The 15,969-nt window shown below is 48.2% G+C and overlaps 1 protein-coding gene across 2 annotated transcripts in view; it reads left to right on the top strand.

Annotated features, from left to right (window-relative positions):
- The window catches only part of TADA2A (transcriptional adaptor 2A), a 158,680-nt gene that overhangs the window by 23,442 nt on the left and 119,269 nt on the right, over positions 1–15,969 (top strand). Inside the window, exons 3-4 of one of the 2 annotated variants that reach the window (XM_068125399.2) lie at positions 3,743–3,802; positions 4,855–4,946. In XM_068125399.2, the coding sequence (XP_067981500.1) occupies positions 3,743–3,802; positions 4,855–4,946 (152 nt within the window). The remainder of the gene's footprint in view (positions 1–3,742; positions 3,803–4,854; positions 4,947–15,969) is intronic. The other variant, XM_068125400.2, reaches the window with a different exon arrangement.

Genomic DNA, 15,969 nt, shown 5'->3' with positions numbered 1-15,969 from the left:
CACAGCACCACCAGGTAGTCTGCGACATAAGGGTGAAAGGTGCGACGAGAGCTCGGCGGGTGAAGTACCAACTGAGAATGAAGGGGTGGAGGTTGAAAGAGGTGACAGTAAGGGAGGCATTAAAAGAGAGGCTGAGTAGGGTCGAGGATGATGTGGTTGAGCTTGGATGTGGTTGGATGTCAATGAAAGATAGTCTGTTGGGAGCCGTTGGTGAGGTATGTGGATGGGCAAAAGGACCACCGAGGCACTCGGAAACATTGTGGTGGGATGATGAAGTTGGAAAGTGGATTGACGAGAAGAGGAAGAAGTTCAAGGAGTGGCAGAAGGCGAAGGGTACAGGAGCAGAAAAAGCAGAGCATGAAAGTTATAAGGCAGCCAAGAAGGCTGCAAAGAAAGAGGTAGCAAAGGCGCAGGAGGCATGTAGGAAAATGTTCGGAGAACGCTTGGATTCGGAAGAGGGTCAGAGAGCGGTATTCAGGATTGCAAAGCAGATAGCGAAAGAGATATATGATGTGACGAGGGTGAGTTGCTTGAAGGATGAAGTGAGACAAATCGTTGTAGACCCAGATGGAATTAAAGGAAGAAGGAAGATGGAAGAGATATATGGAAATGCTGTTGAATGCAGAGAATGAAAGGGACGGCAACAAAGAGAGTAACCCAGTTTTAGGACTGGCAGAGAAGATAACTGAGAATGAAGTTGAATCTATAAAAGCAATGAAGAGTAGAAAAGCAGGAGGGCCGACGGGAGTTGTGGGAGATATGTTGAAGGCAGCGGGAAGTTGGGGTGTGAAGAGAATGACAGAGATCTGTAATCTGGCGGTGAAAGAAGGCCACATTCCAGTGGATTGGGAACTGAGTACCCTCGTCCCTCTATACAAGGGGAAAGGTGACCCTCTAGAGTGTGGCTCGTACCGAGCGATAAAGTTATTGGAGCATGGAATGAAGGTATTGGAAAGGGTGTTGGAGAGGAGGATAAGGAAGAAAGTGAAGATCGACGAAATGCAGTTTGGATTTATGCCAGGAAGAGGAACGACAGACGCGCTTTTTATTGTGAGGCAGTTGCAGGAGAAGTACATGGAGAAGAGGAAGAAGTTGTTTCTTGGGTTTGTTGATCTGGAGAAAGCATTCGATAGGGTTCCACGCAAAGTATTGACATGGGCAATGAGGAAGTTTGGAGTGGAGGAATGGTTGATCAGAGTAGTGATGGCAATGTACAAAAGAGCACGCACAGCTGTAAGGACGAAGGATGGGAACAGTGGTGAGTTTGAGGTGAAGGTGGGAGTGCATCAGGGGTCGGTACTAAGTCCACTACTATTTTTAGCTATGATGCAGGTGCTGGCTCAGAGCATAAAGGAGGGTTTACCGTGGGAGTTGTTGTATGCAGATGATCTGGTGTTGATTGCGGAAAGTATGGATGGACTGAAGGAAAAGATGAACAAGTGGAAGGAATGTATGGAGACAAAAGGCCTGAAGGTGAATATCGGAAAGACGAAGGTGATGGCAAGTGGTAAAGCATGTGGTGAGGTGGAAAGAACTGGGAAGTGGCCCTGTGCTGTGTGCAGGAAGGGTGTCGGACTGAACTCCATTCAATGTACAATGTGCGCTGAGTGGGTTCATCAAAAAATGTAGTGGTCTGAGATGGTCATTAACCAGTGTGGCAGCTACATTCAAATGTAAGGTGTGCACAGAGGGAGCTGCAGATGGAGGAAATGTTGAGTTGGATCTTGGAGACGGCGTGAAGCTGGAAGGTGTGAAAACATTTTGCTACCTCGGAGACATGCTGAATGGAGAAGGTGGATCAGACTCGGCAACGGTTGCTCGAGTGAAATGTGCATGGAAGAAGTTTCGCGAACTGAGTGGCATGCTGATGAGGAGGGGAGTGTCGTTGAAGCTGAAGGGAAAGGTGTATGCTGCATGTGTGAGAAGTGTTATGATTTATGGGAGTGAGACATGGGTAATGAACGTAGAGCAGCAACGAAGGTTGGAAAGGGTGGAAATGCGAATGGTTCGATGGATGTGCGGAGTATCGTTGAGAGAGAGGAAGACAAATGATGTATTGCGAAAAATGATGGGAATAGAGCCTGTGACTGATGTTGTGAAGAGGAACAGGTTGAGATGGTTTGGTCATGTATTGAGGAAGGATGAAAGTGACTGATTGAGAAGAGTGATGGAAATGAATGTAGAAGGAAGTCGAGGACGGGGAAGACCGAGAAAGACTTGGCTAAAGATGGTGGAAGAAGAAATGCGGGCAAAGGGGTTAACAAGGAGAGATGCAGAAAATAGGGCAAGATGGAGAAGATTGTCATGGGGACCGCAAGGCTAACCCCCGCTCTAGCAGGGAAAATGGCCTTAAAATGCATGTTGTTGTTGTTGTTGTTGTTGTTGTTGTTTTTGTACTATTATTTTTGTCGTTTAAGGGAGATAGATATTGCTGTTTTCGGAAGGTAAAAAAGTTAATGTTTAAATGAATCCGGAACTGGACGACGAAGAAGAGGAAGAGAGGGAAAAGAAGGTGGAGCGAGTGAGTCGGACAAGAAGGAGCCGAGCTACTTGCGGTCTGGAGCGAACGTTGGCGAGCAAGAGTCAAGAATGTACTTTGGGTTTCCTGGGAAAGGGATTCTTGCGACAGAGTTGTTATCACTGTGACAGATCAACCTGCGTGTCAGGTTTTGCGGTCGATTCCGAAGAGAATCATCGTCGGGCCGTTACGTCTCGAGTACGGGCCGTCAGCCATTTTGACTCGCGCGCTTTGCGCGTTGCGCAAGGTTTCTTTGCTTCGCTTCAGCCGTTTTCACCGCATTCAGACGTTTATCTGGTGTGGGTGTGTGTAACGTGGATTTTGAAGATTAATTTGCAGTTCGCCGACTGTGAGCCGTGAAACGTCCATACCCGAGGGTGTGATTTCCCAGTCGCCTGAAGGGCGCCTTTGGATTTCCCAGTCGCCTTGAGGGCGCCTTTGCGCAGCTTTGGCCGCGTGACTGTGACTGTCAACCCAACAGGATTCTGGTCTCGATACGACATCGTACGGACGATTCTTTGGAGCGGATCGACTTTGGCTTGAAGCCGGAAGCAACTTTGGCTTGAAGCCGGGAATAGAGACATTGGGAATCTTCTTCTTTTCGCTCACTTGGAGCACAGTGAGTTATATTGTACGAACCTGATGGTACCATCATAGGAATGATATACTATTTGTTGTACAATTGATTACTATAGTTTTTGTGTTGTTATTCTTGTGTGACCTTAATACAATATTTGTTTGTTGGTAACAATTGGTGTGGTTTCACCATTGATCTTTGACACAGAATAACACATTTTTCTGCCGGGACTCCTCTCGGGGCTCGGAGGTACACCGTGACCGGGGGTTGGGGAGGAGCACGTAACACTAACGTAGATTGTTGGTAGCATTGGAGGTTATCTTTTTCACCCGAGTATCTCGATAAAAGTACGTACAATTAAAATGCGAGCACATACGTACATAATGTACAGTATGTACAAATCCTTTATCATGTAAAGCCTAATTAATGCTCAAGATAAAATAATTCCCTTCCTTCCCTGATGTAGGCAAGATCCCTCCCTAATGTAGAAACTCGTTGCCAAACAAGTCTGCCACACCTGTTGTTTTATCATTGTTATCACCTGGCTTGCAAGTTAAATAAAGTTTAACATTAATCTTTGAACTGAATGATTACACTTCCTGCTTCTGCATTGATTTGCATTTGTATGTTGCTTTTTTATTTTGCAGTGCTTTGCTCGTGGTCTGGAGATGAAAAGTCATCAGAGTGATCATGACTACGAGATAGTGGTCAGCTAGTCAGTCGTGTGATCTTTTGTCGGTATTAATTTACTTTAATAATAATAATAATAATAATGCATTTATTTTATATAGCACCAGGATCTGAGCCTGGTGTTGGGCTAGCGGCTAGGGTGCCAGCTTAGGATCCTAGGATCCTGGGTTCGAATCCCGGTCGATCGCTGAATTAACGCCAGGGGGGTTGACTCAGCCTGTCATCCTTCCGAGGTCGGCTAATTGAGTACCAGTTCACTGGTAATTCCCTGTTTGTCGTAAAAAGGCGACAAAAAGGGTTGGCGTCAGGAAGGGCATCCGGCCGTAAAACATTGCTTCAAAAAGGGGACCAAAAAACAACAACAACCACGGTGCCCGAAAAAGGCCAACCCCCGCCTTGCGGGGAAAAATGGCCTCTAAACGGTGGTTTTTTTATTTTATATAGCGCTTTTCAGGGAGCCCAAAGACGCTTTGACAGAGTGCAAAACATAATGCATAGCAAAACATAAAAACAATAGCAAAAAACAAGAATCAATAGGGAAATATTCAAAGCAAAAAGGAGGGAGAAGGAGAAGAGATAGTCAGGGGTTAAATGCTGTGGGTTAAATGTTGAATGCAGTATTGAATAGGTGGGTCTTGAGTGATGTTTTGAATGTGGTGAGTGAGGAGGAGTCTCTGATGGTGTGAGGTAGTGAGTTCCAGAGGGTGGGAGCAGCGATGGAGAAGGCCCTGTCCCCCCAGGATCTGAATTTGGTCCAATTGGGGGGGGGGGGGGGGGTCAGGAGGTTGGTACCAGCAGAGCGGAGGTTGCGGTTGGGAGTGTGTCTGGAGAGGAGGTCAGCCAGGTAGGATGGGGCCAGGTTATGGAGGGCTTTGTAGGTCAAGAGGAGGATTTTGTACTGGATTCTCTGGGAGATGGGGAGCCAGTGAAGCTTGTAAAGGACGGGGGTGATGTGGTCACGGGTCCGGGAATGGGTGAGTAGACGGTTTAGTGTTTGATTGTTCATAATTAAAATTTTCTCGTGTTTTTCTGTTACGTTTTTGCTAATTATTACTTTTGGTGGTTGCAGACGACCTCGTTTCCACTGTTGCACCCTGCTTGGCGTGCCAGCGAAGAGCTTGCTCTCCTTGATTCTCTGCTTGATTGCGGCTATGGTAACTGGTAAGATTGGGAATTGGAGTGTTGAGATAAAGGAGAGATATTTGGGAAAGAGTGGACGGTTCACATAGAGGAGAAAGAATGGTCGGGGATTGGGGAAAATGTTGGTGTGTGTGTGTGTGTGTGTGTGTGTGTGTGTGTGTGTGTGTGTGTGTGTGTGTGTGTGTGTGTGTGTGTGTGTGTGTGTGTGTGTGTGTGTGTGTGTGTGTGTGTGTGTGTGTAGCATCTGTAGCATCTGTCCTGTGTTGTCACTGAACTACTTTCTCAAACTTTTGTGAAATCGTACCAAACTTCTGGTATGCACATATCTCTCCCGTCGGTATGTCCTAAGGGTATTTGTTTTGAAAATTTTCAAATTTATATTTTTGGGGGGGGATTTTTTCGGGATAAAATATTTTTTTTCAACTTAAGTTTTCATCTTCAATTATTTATAAAAGGTAATATCACATATATTACAAATACATTTGTTCATTATGATTGTTTGAATTATGATTGGTGTAAACCATGACAAAACAGCAACTCAGGTACAGTCATTTATCTATATATCTACACATCTGGGCAGTGTCTGTGTTGTCACTTAACGACTCCCTCAAACTTTTGTTTCCGTGGTTGTGAAGTGTTTTTAATAACGTGGTGGTGGTTTTGAATCACGTGGTGATGAGGTATTTTGAATTATGTGGTGGTGAGGTGTTTTTAAAGACGTGGTGGTGAGGTATTTATAATTACATGGTGGTGAGGTGTTTTTAATTATGTGGTGGTGAGGTGTTTTGAATTAGTTGGTGATGAGGTGTTTTGAATTACTTGGTGGTGAGGTGTTTTGAATTACGTGGTGGTGAGGTGTTTTGAATTACGTGGTGGTGAGGTGTTTTTAAATGACGTGGTGGTGAGGTGTTTTTAATTTCGTGGCTGTGAGGTGTTTTTAATTTCATGTTTCGTGGCTGAGGTGTTTTTAATTTCTAGGCTGAGGTGTTTTTAATTTCGTGTTTCGTGGCTGTGAGGTGTTTTTAATTTCGTGTTTCGTGGCTGTGAGGTGTTTTTAATTTCGTGTTTCGTGGCTGTGAGGTGTTTTTAATTTCGTGTTTCGTGGCTGTGAGGTGTTTTTAATTACGTGTTTCGTGGCTGTGAGGTGTTTTTAATTTCGTGTTTCGTGGCTGTGAGGTGTTTTTAATTTCGTGTTTCGTGGCTGAGGTGTTTTTAATTTAGTGTTTCGTAGCTGTGAGGTGTTTTTAATTTCGTGTTTTATGGCTGTGAGGTGTTTTTATTACGTGTTTTATGGCTGTGAGGTGTTTTTATTACGTGTTTTATGGCTGTGAGGTGTTTTTATTACGTGTTTTATGGCTGAGGTGTTTTTATTACGTGTTTTATGGCTGTGAGGTGTTTTTATTACGTGTTTTATGGCTGTGAGGTGTTTTTATTACGTGTTTTATGGCTGTGAGGTGTTTTTATTACGTGTTTTATGGCTGTGAGGTGTTTTTAATGTTGTGGTGGTGAGGTGTTTTTATTTCGTGTTTTATGGCTGTGAGGTGTTTTTATTACATGTTTTATGGCTTTGAGGTGTTTTTATTACGTGTTTTATTGCTGAGAGGTGTTTTGAATTTTGTGGTGGTGAGGTGTTTTTATTACGTGTTTTATGGCTGTGAGGTGTTTTTATTACATGTTTTATGGCTGTGAGGTGTTTTTATTACGTGTTTTATGGCTGAGAGGTGTTTTTATTACGTGTTTTATTGCTGTGAGGTGTTTTCAATTTTGTGGTGGTGAGGTGTTTTTATTACGTGTTTTATTGCTGTGAGGTGTTTTCAATTTTGTGGTGGTGAGGTGTTTTTATTACATGTTTTATGGCTGTGAGGTGTTTTTATTACGTGTTTTATTGCTGAGAGGTGTTTTGAATTTTGTGGTGGTGAGGTGTTTTTATTACGTGTTTTATGGCTGTGAGGTGTTTTTATTACATGTTTTATGGCTTTGAGGTGTTTTTATTACGTGTTTTATTGCTGAGAGGTGTTTTGAATTTTGTGGTGGTGAGGTGTTTTTATTACGTGTTTTATGGCTGTGAGGTGTTTTTATTACGTGTTTTATGGCTGTGAGGTGTTTTTTATTACGTGTTTTATGGCTGTGAGGTGTTTTAAATTACTTGGTGGTGAGGTGTTTTTATTACGTGTTTTATGGCTGTGAGGTATTTTTTATTATGTGTTTTATGGCTGTGAGGTGTTTTAAATTACTTGGTGGTGAGGTGTTTTGAATTACGTGGTGGTGAGGTGTTTTGAATTACGTGGTGGTGAGGTGTTTTGAATTACGTGGTGGTGAGGTGTTTTAAATTACTTGGTGGTGAGGTGTAATCGTCCCAAACTTCTAGTCTGCACCTACCCCTCCCCTATGTATGTGCAGAGGGGTTCTTTCTTGAAAAAAAACAAACATTCAACCTGAATCTTCAACCTAAATTGCCTATAAAAATGTAATATCACAAACACAACAAATACATTTGTGCAAAATAATCGTTTGTGTTATGATTGGTGTAAATCATGATAACACAGCAACTCGGGTACAGTCATTATTCTCAGCTAAAATAAGCCCGTTCCTCAGTAACGACGCTCGGTGAGGCGAGCCTACCGAGCCGAGCCAAGCTAGTATATATATATATATATATTGTGGATTTGAGAATGGTGTTGTAGTTTTTATTATCGTTGCAAGTGTAATGAAATTGTTGTGAATATCACCCTCCTTCCTCCAGTTGTTGTGTATAAAGGTCAAAAGGTCGTTCCCGTAGTTATTTCATATACCACACGTAGCCAATCATATATCCTTCTATACAGTTATCTCCTTATTCTATGTAGGTTAAGGCCTTGTCTTCCATTAATTTAACACTCCATTGCACCGAATTCAAATAGAGTAGATTCCCTGCACATCCCCCCTTTCGTCAATTGCCAACTGCACTGGGCGGTTTGCTACATTCTGCCGCTGCTGTGGGGTGGTGGTTGTTTTCGCTGCAAGACTCCATTAGCCACGAGGTCATCTCGGAGCCGAAGGTGGGAGGAGTCAGCCCAGCGCGGGGAACAAGGCGTGGCCTTGCCAACGCCTCCTCTAAGGGCGGGATCGGCGAGCCCTCGCGACCAATCAGGGCCGAGGCGACCTCACCGATGGGCGTGTCCTGGAGGCCGGCGGCTTTATCGCCCGAGGTGAGATATAAGCACGCGCGGAAGCCTTTGTGAGAGAGACGGGAGATATACGGCGAAGAGACAGGGAACCATTAAGTTCAAGAGGGAGGAGTCCAGAGAGCGAGTCCAGAGAGCGAGTTCAAGAGAGGGAGAGAGCCAAGAGAGTGAGAGAGTCCTGCGAGTTGCGAGACAGAGAGAGAGAACCCATCACGCCAGACCCTCCACCAGGCAGATCCGACCCGTTACCCCGCGGGAACCAGGATCGGTGGCATCGGTGGCCGTCGAGGTCCAGCCCGACGTCCCGTGCGGGATCAAGCTCCAGCCAGCTCCGTGCCTTCCTCTCCCTCCAGCCATTCACCTCCTGCCATTCCTGTCATCATCCCCCGTGTAAGTGTGCTCGTAGTCTGTCTTTGTGTGTCTTTCCCTGGGTATAAGTAAGACTGCCATAGGTAAGCTAGCATTGCACTGTGTCTCCTTGCTTCTTTCTGTCTTTTATTTTATTATCCTTCCTTCTTCCTTGGTTTCTTTAATTGTGTAAATAGTAGTAATAAATAGTATTCGTATTCCCAACCTTTTGCCTTTGTCTTCTTCTTCTTCACATCCGTCGTCTTTGTCTTTTCCCCATTGGCAACCTGTGGCACGATTTGGCCAACGTAAAGAATCGGGTCTAGTCTTGGTAAACGGCTCACGCCGCAGTTCGCTTCGCTCGGCGCAAACATCCAATCCATTACGCTGCGGCCGTGAGTGGGGGAGTATTTCCTCGCGTGCCGGGAAGCGCTGGTAATTAGGTCATAGGACGTTTGGGCCTACTACCCTACCCAGCGCCGACCGGGCGTGGCGTCATACCCCCGGGACCACGTCGGTCAGTCATAAGCGAGGGGATTAATCCCCCCTTGGTAAGTGGGGAAGGCCGACGTTGGAATCCGTAACATTTGGTGTCAGGAGTTGGGATTCGAACCTGGGACTAAATTTATTTAGCCCAAATTTTGGACACCAATTGTACTATTGGCCGTAACATTTGGTGTCGGGAGCGAGATTCGGACCTGAAGCGCTTAGCGCGCTCAAATTACGAGTGGGCCGAAATTTTGTTTTCTAACATCCTAAATTAAAAAAATCGTTCCATGGATGGTCAAGGCGACGGGATGCCGGTGGGAGAACTAGAAGAGGGGTTAGGGGTAACCCAGGACCAGAGGGAAGAAATGGAGGAGGAGAGCAATGGTAACGTGGTTGTGGGGGGATCAGGCGCACAAAATGGCGCCCTCGCACATGAGGTTGGGGGTGCACAAAATGGCGGCGCCGCGGAGGTCGAGCCCGCGGTGGCGGCTGGGGACGCTGACCAAACCGGGTTTGACCTCAGATTATTCCTGACCCAACTGAATGCAAAAATGGATAGAATGGGGCAGCAATTGGGGGGCCAAATTCGAGCAATGGGGGGCCAAATTGGAGCAATGGGGGGCCAAATGGGGGCAATGAGGGATGAAGCGAGGGGTACCAGTGAGCAATTGAGAGACGGGGTGAGTAGTCTAGAACAAAGGATGGGGGAGCGATTAGAAAATCAAATCGGGGGGCTAGAAGCTAAATTTGAGGGTTTAGACAATAAATTTGAGGGGTTAGACAACGGGATAAAAGAGGTAAAGAATGGGTTAACGGGGCTAGAAGATAAGATGGAAGGCAAATTGCGGGAAATAGGGGAGCAATCCGCCCGGGAAATCAAACAGATGGGGAACCAGATAGAGGAGGTGAAAATCGGGTTAGACACTAAATTGGATGCTCAGAGGAATGAATTGGGACAGATGAAGGCGGCATCTACTAAAGAAATGGAGGAGATGGGGGAGGAAATAAGACGAGGTGTAAGCGAGGAGGTCTCGGGGGTACGCGAGGAGGTAAAGCGAGGTAAGGAGCGTATGGAGAAAGAGGTGAGGAATGATACGGCTAGGTTACAGGGGGGCATAGAGGACCTGACACGGGGAGTAGAGCAGCTGACGGTGGGACAAAAGGAACTAGTGGAGCAGGTAGAAAAGAACACTGCGGTACTAGGAGGGTTGAAAGCGACACAAAAATAACTCAAAAATGAACTCATAGCGACAAAGAGGGAATGTCAGATGGTACCTGAGGGACTGACATCGAGGTTGGACGAGGAGACGGAGGCAATAGAGACGAAGGACCGGGAGGTAAGAACGCACATAGAAACGGTCAAGGTGGCCTTGGAGGACGAAATTGAGGAGACGCACCGGGAAATAAAAGAGGTGAAGCAAAAGTTAGAGGATGTGGAAGAGGGGGTGAGTGAAATTAAGAAGAGACGGAGGGAAACTAAGAGGGAGATAAAGGAGGAAGTGATGGAATATGTGCAAGGTCGGTGCTCAAATCGTGATGGTGTGCTTGCTAACCAAATAAGGAGTTTGCAGGTGGCGGAGGAGGTGCGGAGACGAGGTGCCGAGGTGAGTGGCGATATACGCGGAAATGTATATGGTGTGAGGGGAGATTCAGTCGGCTTGGGGGTTGGTTTGGACCCGGGTGTTCGTGAGAGGCCGCTGGTGAAGTGTGCGACAGGTACAGAGTGTGACGGAGGAGGTGTGCGTGGAGGTCCGACTATGGGGTGTGTGAGGAAAAAGTGCGCGCCGAGGAGTGAGTGTGCTGTCGAGAGTGAGTTGGTCGTAGCGCGTGTGCGGGGGGGCACATGGAAGCGCGTAATGGGGAGAGAATGCACACCTGTGGTGAGTGTTACGGAGGGTGTGACGGGAGAGTGTGCGCAAAGGGATGCGCGAGAAAGGTGTGTAACAGCGGAGTGCATGATAACAGAGTGCGCTGTCAAGAGTAAGGGTGAATGCGCGACCGAGTGTGGTGATGAAAGTAGTGAGAGTGACACGGAGCGTGAGTTGGTTGTGGCAGGTGAAAGAGGATGCACACCTGGAATGGAAGAACACACCTGGAATGGTCGAGCGCATGTGGGAAAGCACACTCGAGGTAGTAGTAAGGCACGTGATTGGGTGTGCAAGTGAGCGCACACCCGTGGTTGTCACAGAGGATGTGACCGAGGAAGGGGTGCGAAGAGGTGTGTTGGTGAGGTGTGCGAACGACGAGTGTGTGCTAAGGTGTGCGGTGGTCGGGTGTGTGACGAAGTCTATGAGTGAACCTGGAGGGTGTGTCAGAGAAGGTGCAATGACAAAGAGCATGGAGACAGCTGGATGTGTGAGCAAGGAACGGAACGCGGGGTGCGAGCATGCAAGTGGAGCATCGACGCTAACCGGGTTAGCGGTTAGATCGACTTATAGCCGAAGCGGGCCCTCGGTTCGTGCCGGGCTTCGTGTGCCGCTGGAACCAGCGGGGATCGTAACCACGGCGGTTTCGAAAGAACCGCCATGCGGGATCCACGCCAGGCCGCGCTCTGAACGGCCGTGTGCGTGCTCCGCTAGGCGGAACGGGCGGCCTGGTAAGAAGGGTCGGGACGGCGACCTCTTTTGGTTGAGGCGTTCCGGCAGGGCGAGATCGGGTCATCAGGCGGGGGACCGAAAGGCTCCGCGCCGAGGTGGACCTTGGGATCTCGGCCCGAGTAAACCTCCTTCCCTGCACCGAATGCCGGACGGATCCAACTGCCGGCACCGAACAACCCGCATTCATTGCTCGGCTTTGCGAAGCCGGGCTTTGGAAACGAATTGGCGCACCGAGAGGCTCAAGTGAGTATACGTGTGATGATGATAGTGTTTTGGACCCGAAATTGAAAAGCAAAATTTGATGATTGGCAGATTGATGATTGGTAGAATGATTGGCAGATGATTGGAAATTTTTTGATTGGCTGGAATTTGGTGAGCATAATTTATAGTGAGAGATGCCCGATGTGGTGGGATGGCAACTCTGCCATCCCTCACAGCGGGGGCAAAGGAGCAATAGAGTTATAGGGTTGGCAGTGAAAACTAGCCTGGGAGGGTTAGGATAATGATAGGGATCTAGAGAAGATGACCATAGGTAACGGTAAGGTTAAGTAGCGACTTTGAACAGGTAGTCGGGGACATAGAGAGGGTAGCTGGATGATAATGACGAGGGAGCACAAGAATATAAGGGGCGACGGGGAAGCGCGAGTTTTAGCAGGGCACCAGGTAGATTAGATGATGCCGTGTGAGTGAGTATTGATATCGGTGAAATGAGGAATTGCGGGGCAATGCTCGGGAAGGATGTGTGTGTGAGCGTGGGAAAATCTGGGTGCCTGAGGCAGTGGTTTTGAGAATCGAAAGTGTATGGAGCAGTGAATGAGTGAGCAATAGTGAGTGAGTGTTGTGTTGACCAAATGGTCCAGGGAGGAAGGAGGGTGCAGGTAGCACCAGGAGTGATTGCACAGGTGTGCAACTACAGGTGTATGAAGAATGGTTGTGGGGAATACATGGAGTGTGGAATATATGGAGTATGGAATGGATGGTATGGAGTGAGTATGGTGGAAACTGTGGAGTGGAGTGGATGGTGCGAAGGTGTGAATGGGGGAAGAGTGGACCCCTATCACGAATACCCGGGAGGGCAGTGTAAGTGTTAGGTAGAGGGTACAGGTAAATTGTGGTTGGATATTGGCATCTGTGGTGCGTGTGGAAGAATGGTGTTTGGATGGGTGCATTAGTGACGTGGAAATGGCTGGGCGTGTGGCCTGTTAGTGTGTGTAGTTCATTGAGCACTCCGCCACTGTTAGGATGTCGGCCAGGTGAGGCCGCAGGTGGGCTCTGGGAGCCGTTAAAGTTGTGGATGGGGCCCGAGGATCCGGAGGACGGACCCGGGTAGCCCAGTGCCAGAGAGGGCACCGAGTGGGGAGAGCGCCAGAGGGCCTTCCCCAGTTAGATAGGGTGAGGAGCAGGTAAGCTCGGAGGCAACTGCAGTGGTGGAGGTGTGCAGGTGGGTAGACCTGCTGGGAGAGCCACACGACCCAGTCCTGAAATTGTGCAAGGGCACAGGGAGTTGAATTGGGGGAGTGAGACCCCAAATTGATGAAGCACCACAGTTTGGTCAATGGGAATTTGGTTCTTAAAACCGCATAGAGTGTAAGACGGCCAATGGTTTGGCAGGGAAAGACCCCGGGTAGTGTAAAGTGTATTAAAGTCATTTATAGGATAGTTAGGATTAAGAATCTCCTTGCACCATCTACATCCACTCACCTGAGGTGACAAAACTCCACACCATGCCAGGTTGTTTTGATTATTTTTTACTGTGCAAATGTTTGGAATGTGAGACGCATCATGACGTGGGTGTGACATTGTGCTTGTTGTTCCATCTCTCCCTCCTTATGAGGATTGATGATGAATTGGTGATGGCAAATTTTGGTTAGAGGGATCGTGGGGACGAATTTGGTGTAGGGGAAATATGGGGAAGACGTGACGATAGCGACGGATTTGTAAGGTGTAGTGTAATGTGTAAATTGTTGTACATATGGGGTAAGGGCAAGGGTAGAGTAGGAAACGGGGGGGGGGGGGGGGGGGGGGGGAAGGGATTTCTCACTTCGCTCGCCGTACGCACCTCGTCTTGCATTGCCTTGTTGATGTGTACCCCTGTGACCTTACCCCTCGCTCACCTGTCTTCTCCCCCCCCCCCCCCCCCCCCCTTGTCTCCCACCCGAGGACTGTGCGCCACTGGGCGCCGAGGGGAGCGTGCGGGAGTCAGCCATTGTGTGCCAGAGCTCTCGCAACCACAGCTGTCTGCATCGATGCACCACTGATGGACCCCATGGGTTGGGGCATGGCCCCTCTGCTGGAACCGGCCATGAAGGCCCGAGATCTTGCTGGCGGACCTTGGTCACAGGGCACCTATGCCACACAGGTGAACCACACATAGTCGGCCCTGTGGGCCATAAATAAATAAAAAATGGACGCATTGTGTGCCTTTTTATTAGTCCAAATAGGCCGCCAGCAAAGAAGAAAGACAACATCTGGAAGAACGACAATGGCCAGCAGAGGGAGCTGAAGAGGAAGACCACCAAGGGTTTGTTGGGTTTTTTTTATTATTGAACTGTGGTGACTGTGCACAGATTAGTGCTTGATGGTGTTTTGGTGGTTTGGTGCATTTTGGTGCATTCTGGTGCGTCGATGCAGCACAGGCTGTCTCCCCCCCCCCCCCCCCCCAAAAAGAACAATCGCAGGTCCTGGGTTGCGTTTTGTAAATACAAGTAGCGTCATTGAAAATAATGCGCCCCCACCGTAAGTGTTTTAGTTTGAAGACAAATCCGCAATTCGGTTAGCTGTGGGTGTGAGTCCATTAGGCAGGGTGCAATGGAGCAGCGGGACATATTTATTTATGTTTTAAAACTGTCACACTCAGGGTCAGGTTAAATGTAGAGGGAACTACACCTACGTGCCACACTAAAAGTAAAAGTAATAGGCCCGGGACGTGCCTAAGAGCTTTTCGCTCTTTCACGAGCCTCAATCTTGTATACAAAAAAAAAAAAAAAAAAAAAAAAAGAGGAGGAGGGTGCAGTGTTGTGGATTTGAGAATGGTGTTGTAGTTTTTATTATCGTTGCAAGTATAATGAAATTGTTGTGAATATCACCCTCCTTCCTCCAGTTGTTGTGTATAAAGGTCAAAAGGTCGTTCCCTTAGTTATTTCATATACCACACGTAGCCAATCATATATCCTTCTATACAGTTATCTCCTTATTCTATGTAGGTTAAGGCCTTGTCTTCCATTAATTTAACACTCCATTGCACCGAATTCAAATAGAGTAGATTCCCTGCACCTCTCCCCTTTCGTCAATTGCCAACTGCACTGGGCGGTTTGCTACATTCTACCGCTGCTGTGGGGTGGTGGTTGTTTTCGCTGCAAGACTCCATTAGCCACGAGGTCATCTCGGAGCCGAAGGTGGGAGGAGTCAGCCCAGCGCGGGGAACAAGGCGTGGCCTTGCCAACGCCTCCTCTAAGGGCGGGATCGGCGAGCCCTCGCGACAAATCAGGGCCGAGGCGATCTCACCGATGGGCGTGTCCTGGAGGCCGGCGGCTTGATCGCCCGAGGCGAGATATAAGCGCGCGCGGAAGCCTTTGTGAGAGAGACGGGAGATATACGGCGAAGAGACAGCGAACCATTAAGTTCAAGAGGGAGGAGTCCAGAGAGCGAGTTCAAGAGAGGGAGAGAGCCAAGAGAGTGAGAGAGGCCTGCGAGTTGCCAGACAGAGAGAGAGAACCCGTCACGCCAGACCCTCCACCAGGCAGCTCCGACCCGTTACCCCGCGGGAACCAGGATCGGTGGCATCGGTGGCCGTCGAGGTCCAGCCCGACGTCCCGTGTGGGATCAAGCTCCAGCCAGCTCTGTGCCTTCCTCTCCCTCCAGCCATCCATCTCCTGCCATTCCTGTCATCATCCCCCGTGTAAGTGTGCTCGTAGTCTGTCTTTGTGTGTCTTGTCCCTGGGTATAAGTAAGACTGCCATAGGTAAGCTAGCGTTGCACTGTGTCTCCTTGCTTCTTTCTGTCTTTTATTTTATTATCCTTCCTTCTTCCTTGGTTTCTTTAATTGTGTAAATAGTAGTAATAAATAGTATTCGTATTCCCAACCTTTTGCCTTTGTCTTCTTCTTCTTCACATCCGTCGTCTTTGTCTTTTCCCCATTGACAACCGGTGGCACGATTTGGCCAACGTAAAGAATCGGGTCTCGTCTTGGTAAACGGCTCACGCCGCAGTTCGCTTCGCTCGGCGCAAACATCCAATCCATTACGCTGCGGCCGTGAGCGGGGGAGTATTTCCTCGCGTGCCGGGAAGCGCTGGTAATTAGGGCATAGGACGTTTGGGCCTACTACCCTACCCAGCGCCGACCGGGCGTGGCGTCATACCCCCGGGACCACGTCGGTCAGTCATAAGCGAGGGGATTAATCCCCCCTTGGTAAGTGGGGAAGGCCGACGTTGGATTCCTTAACAATC

The sequence above is a fragment of the Myxine glutinosa genome, chromosome 8 (genome assembly GCF_964187855.1).
Source record: "Myxine glutinosa chromosome 8, kmMyxGlut1.1, whole genome shotgun sequence".
Taxonomy (NCBI): Eukaryota; Metazoa; Chordata; class Myxini; order Myxiniformes; family Myxinidae; genus Myxine; species Myxine glutinosa.
This window is presented reverse-complemented; position numbering and strand designations above follow the sequence as displayed.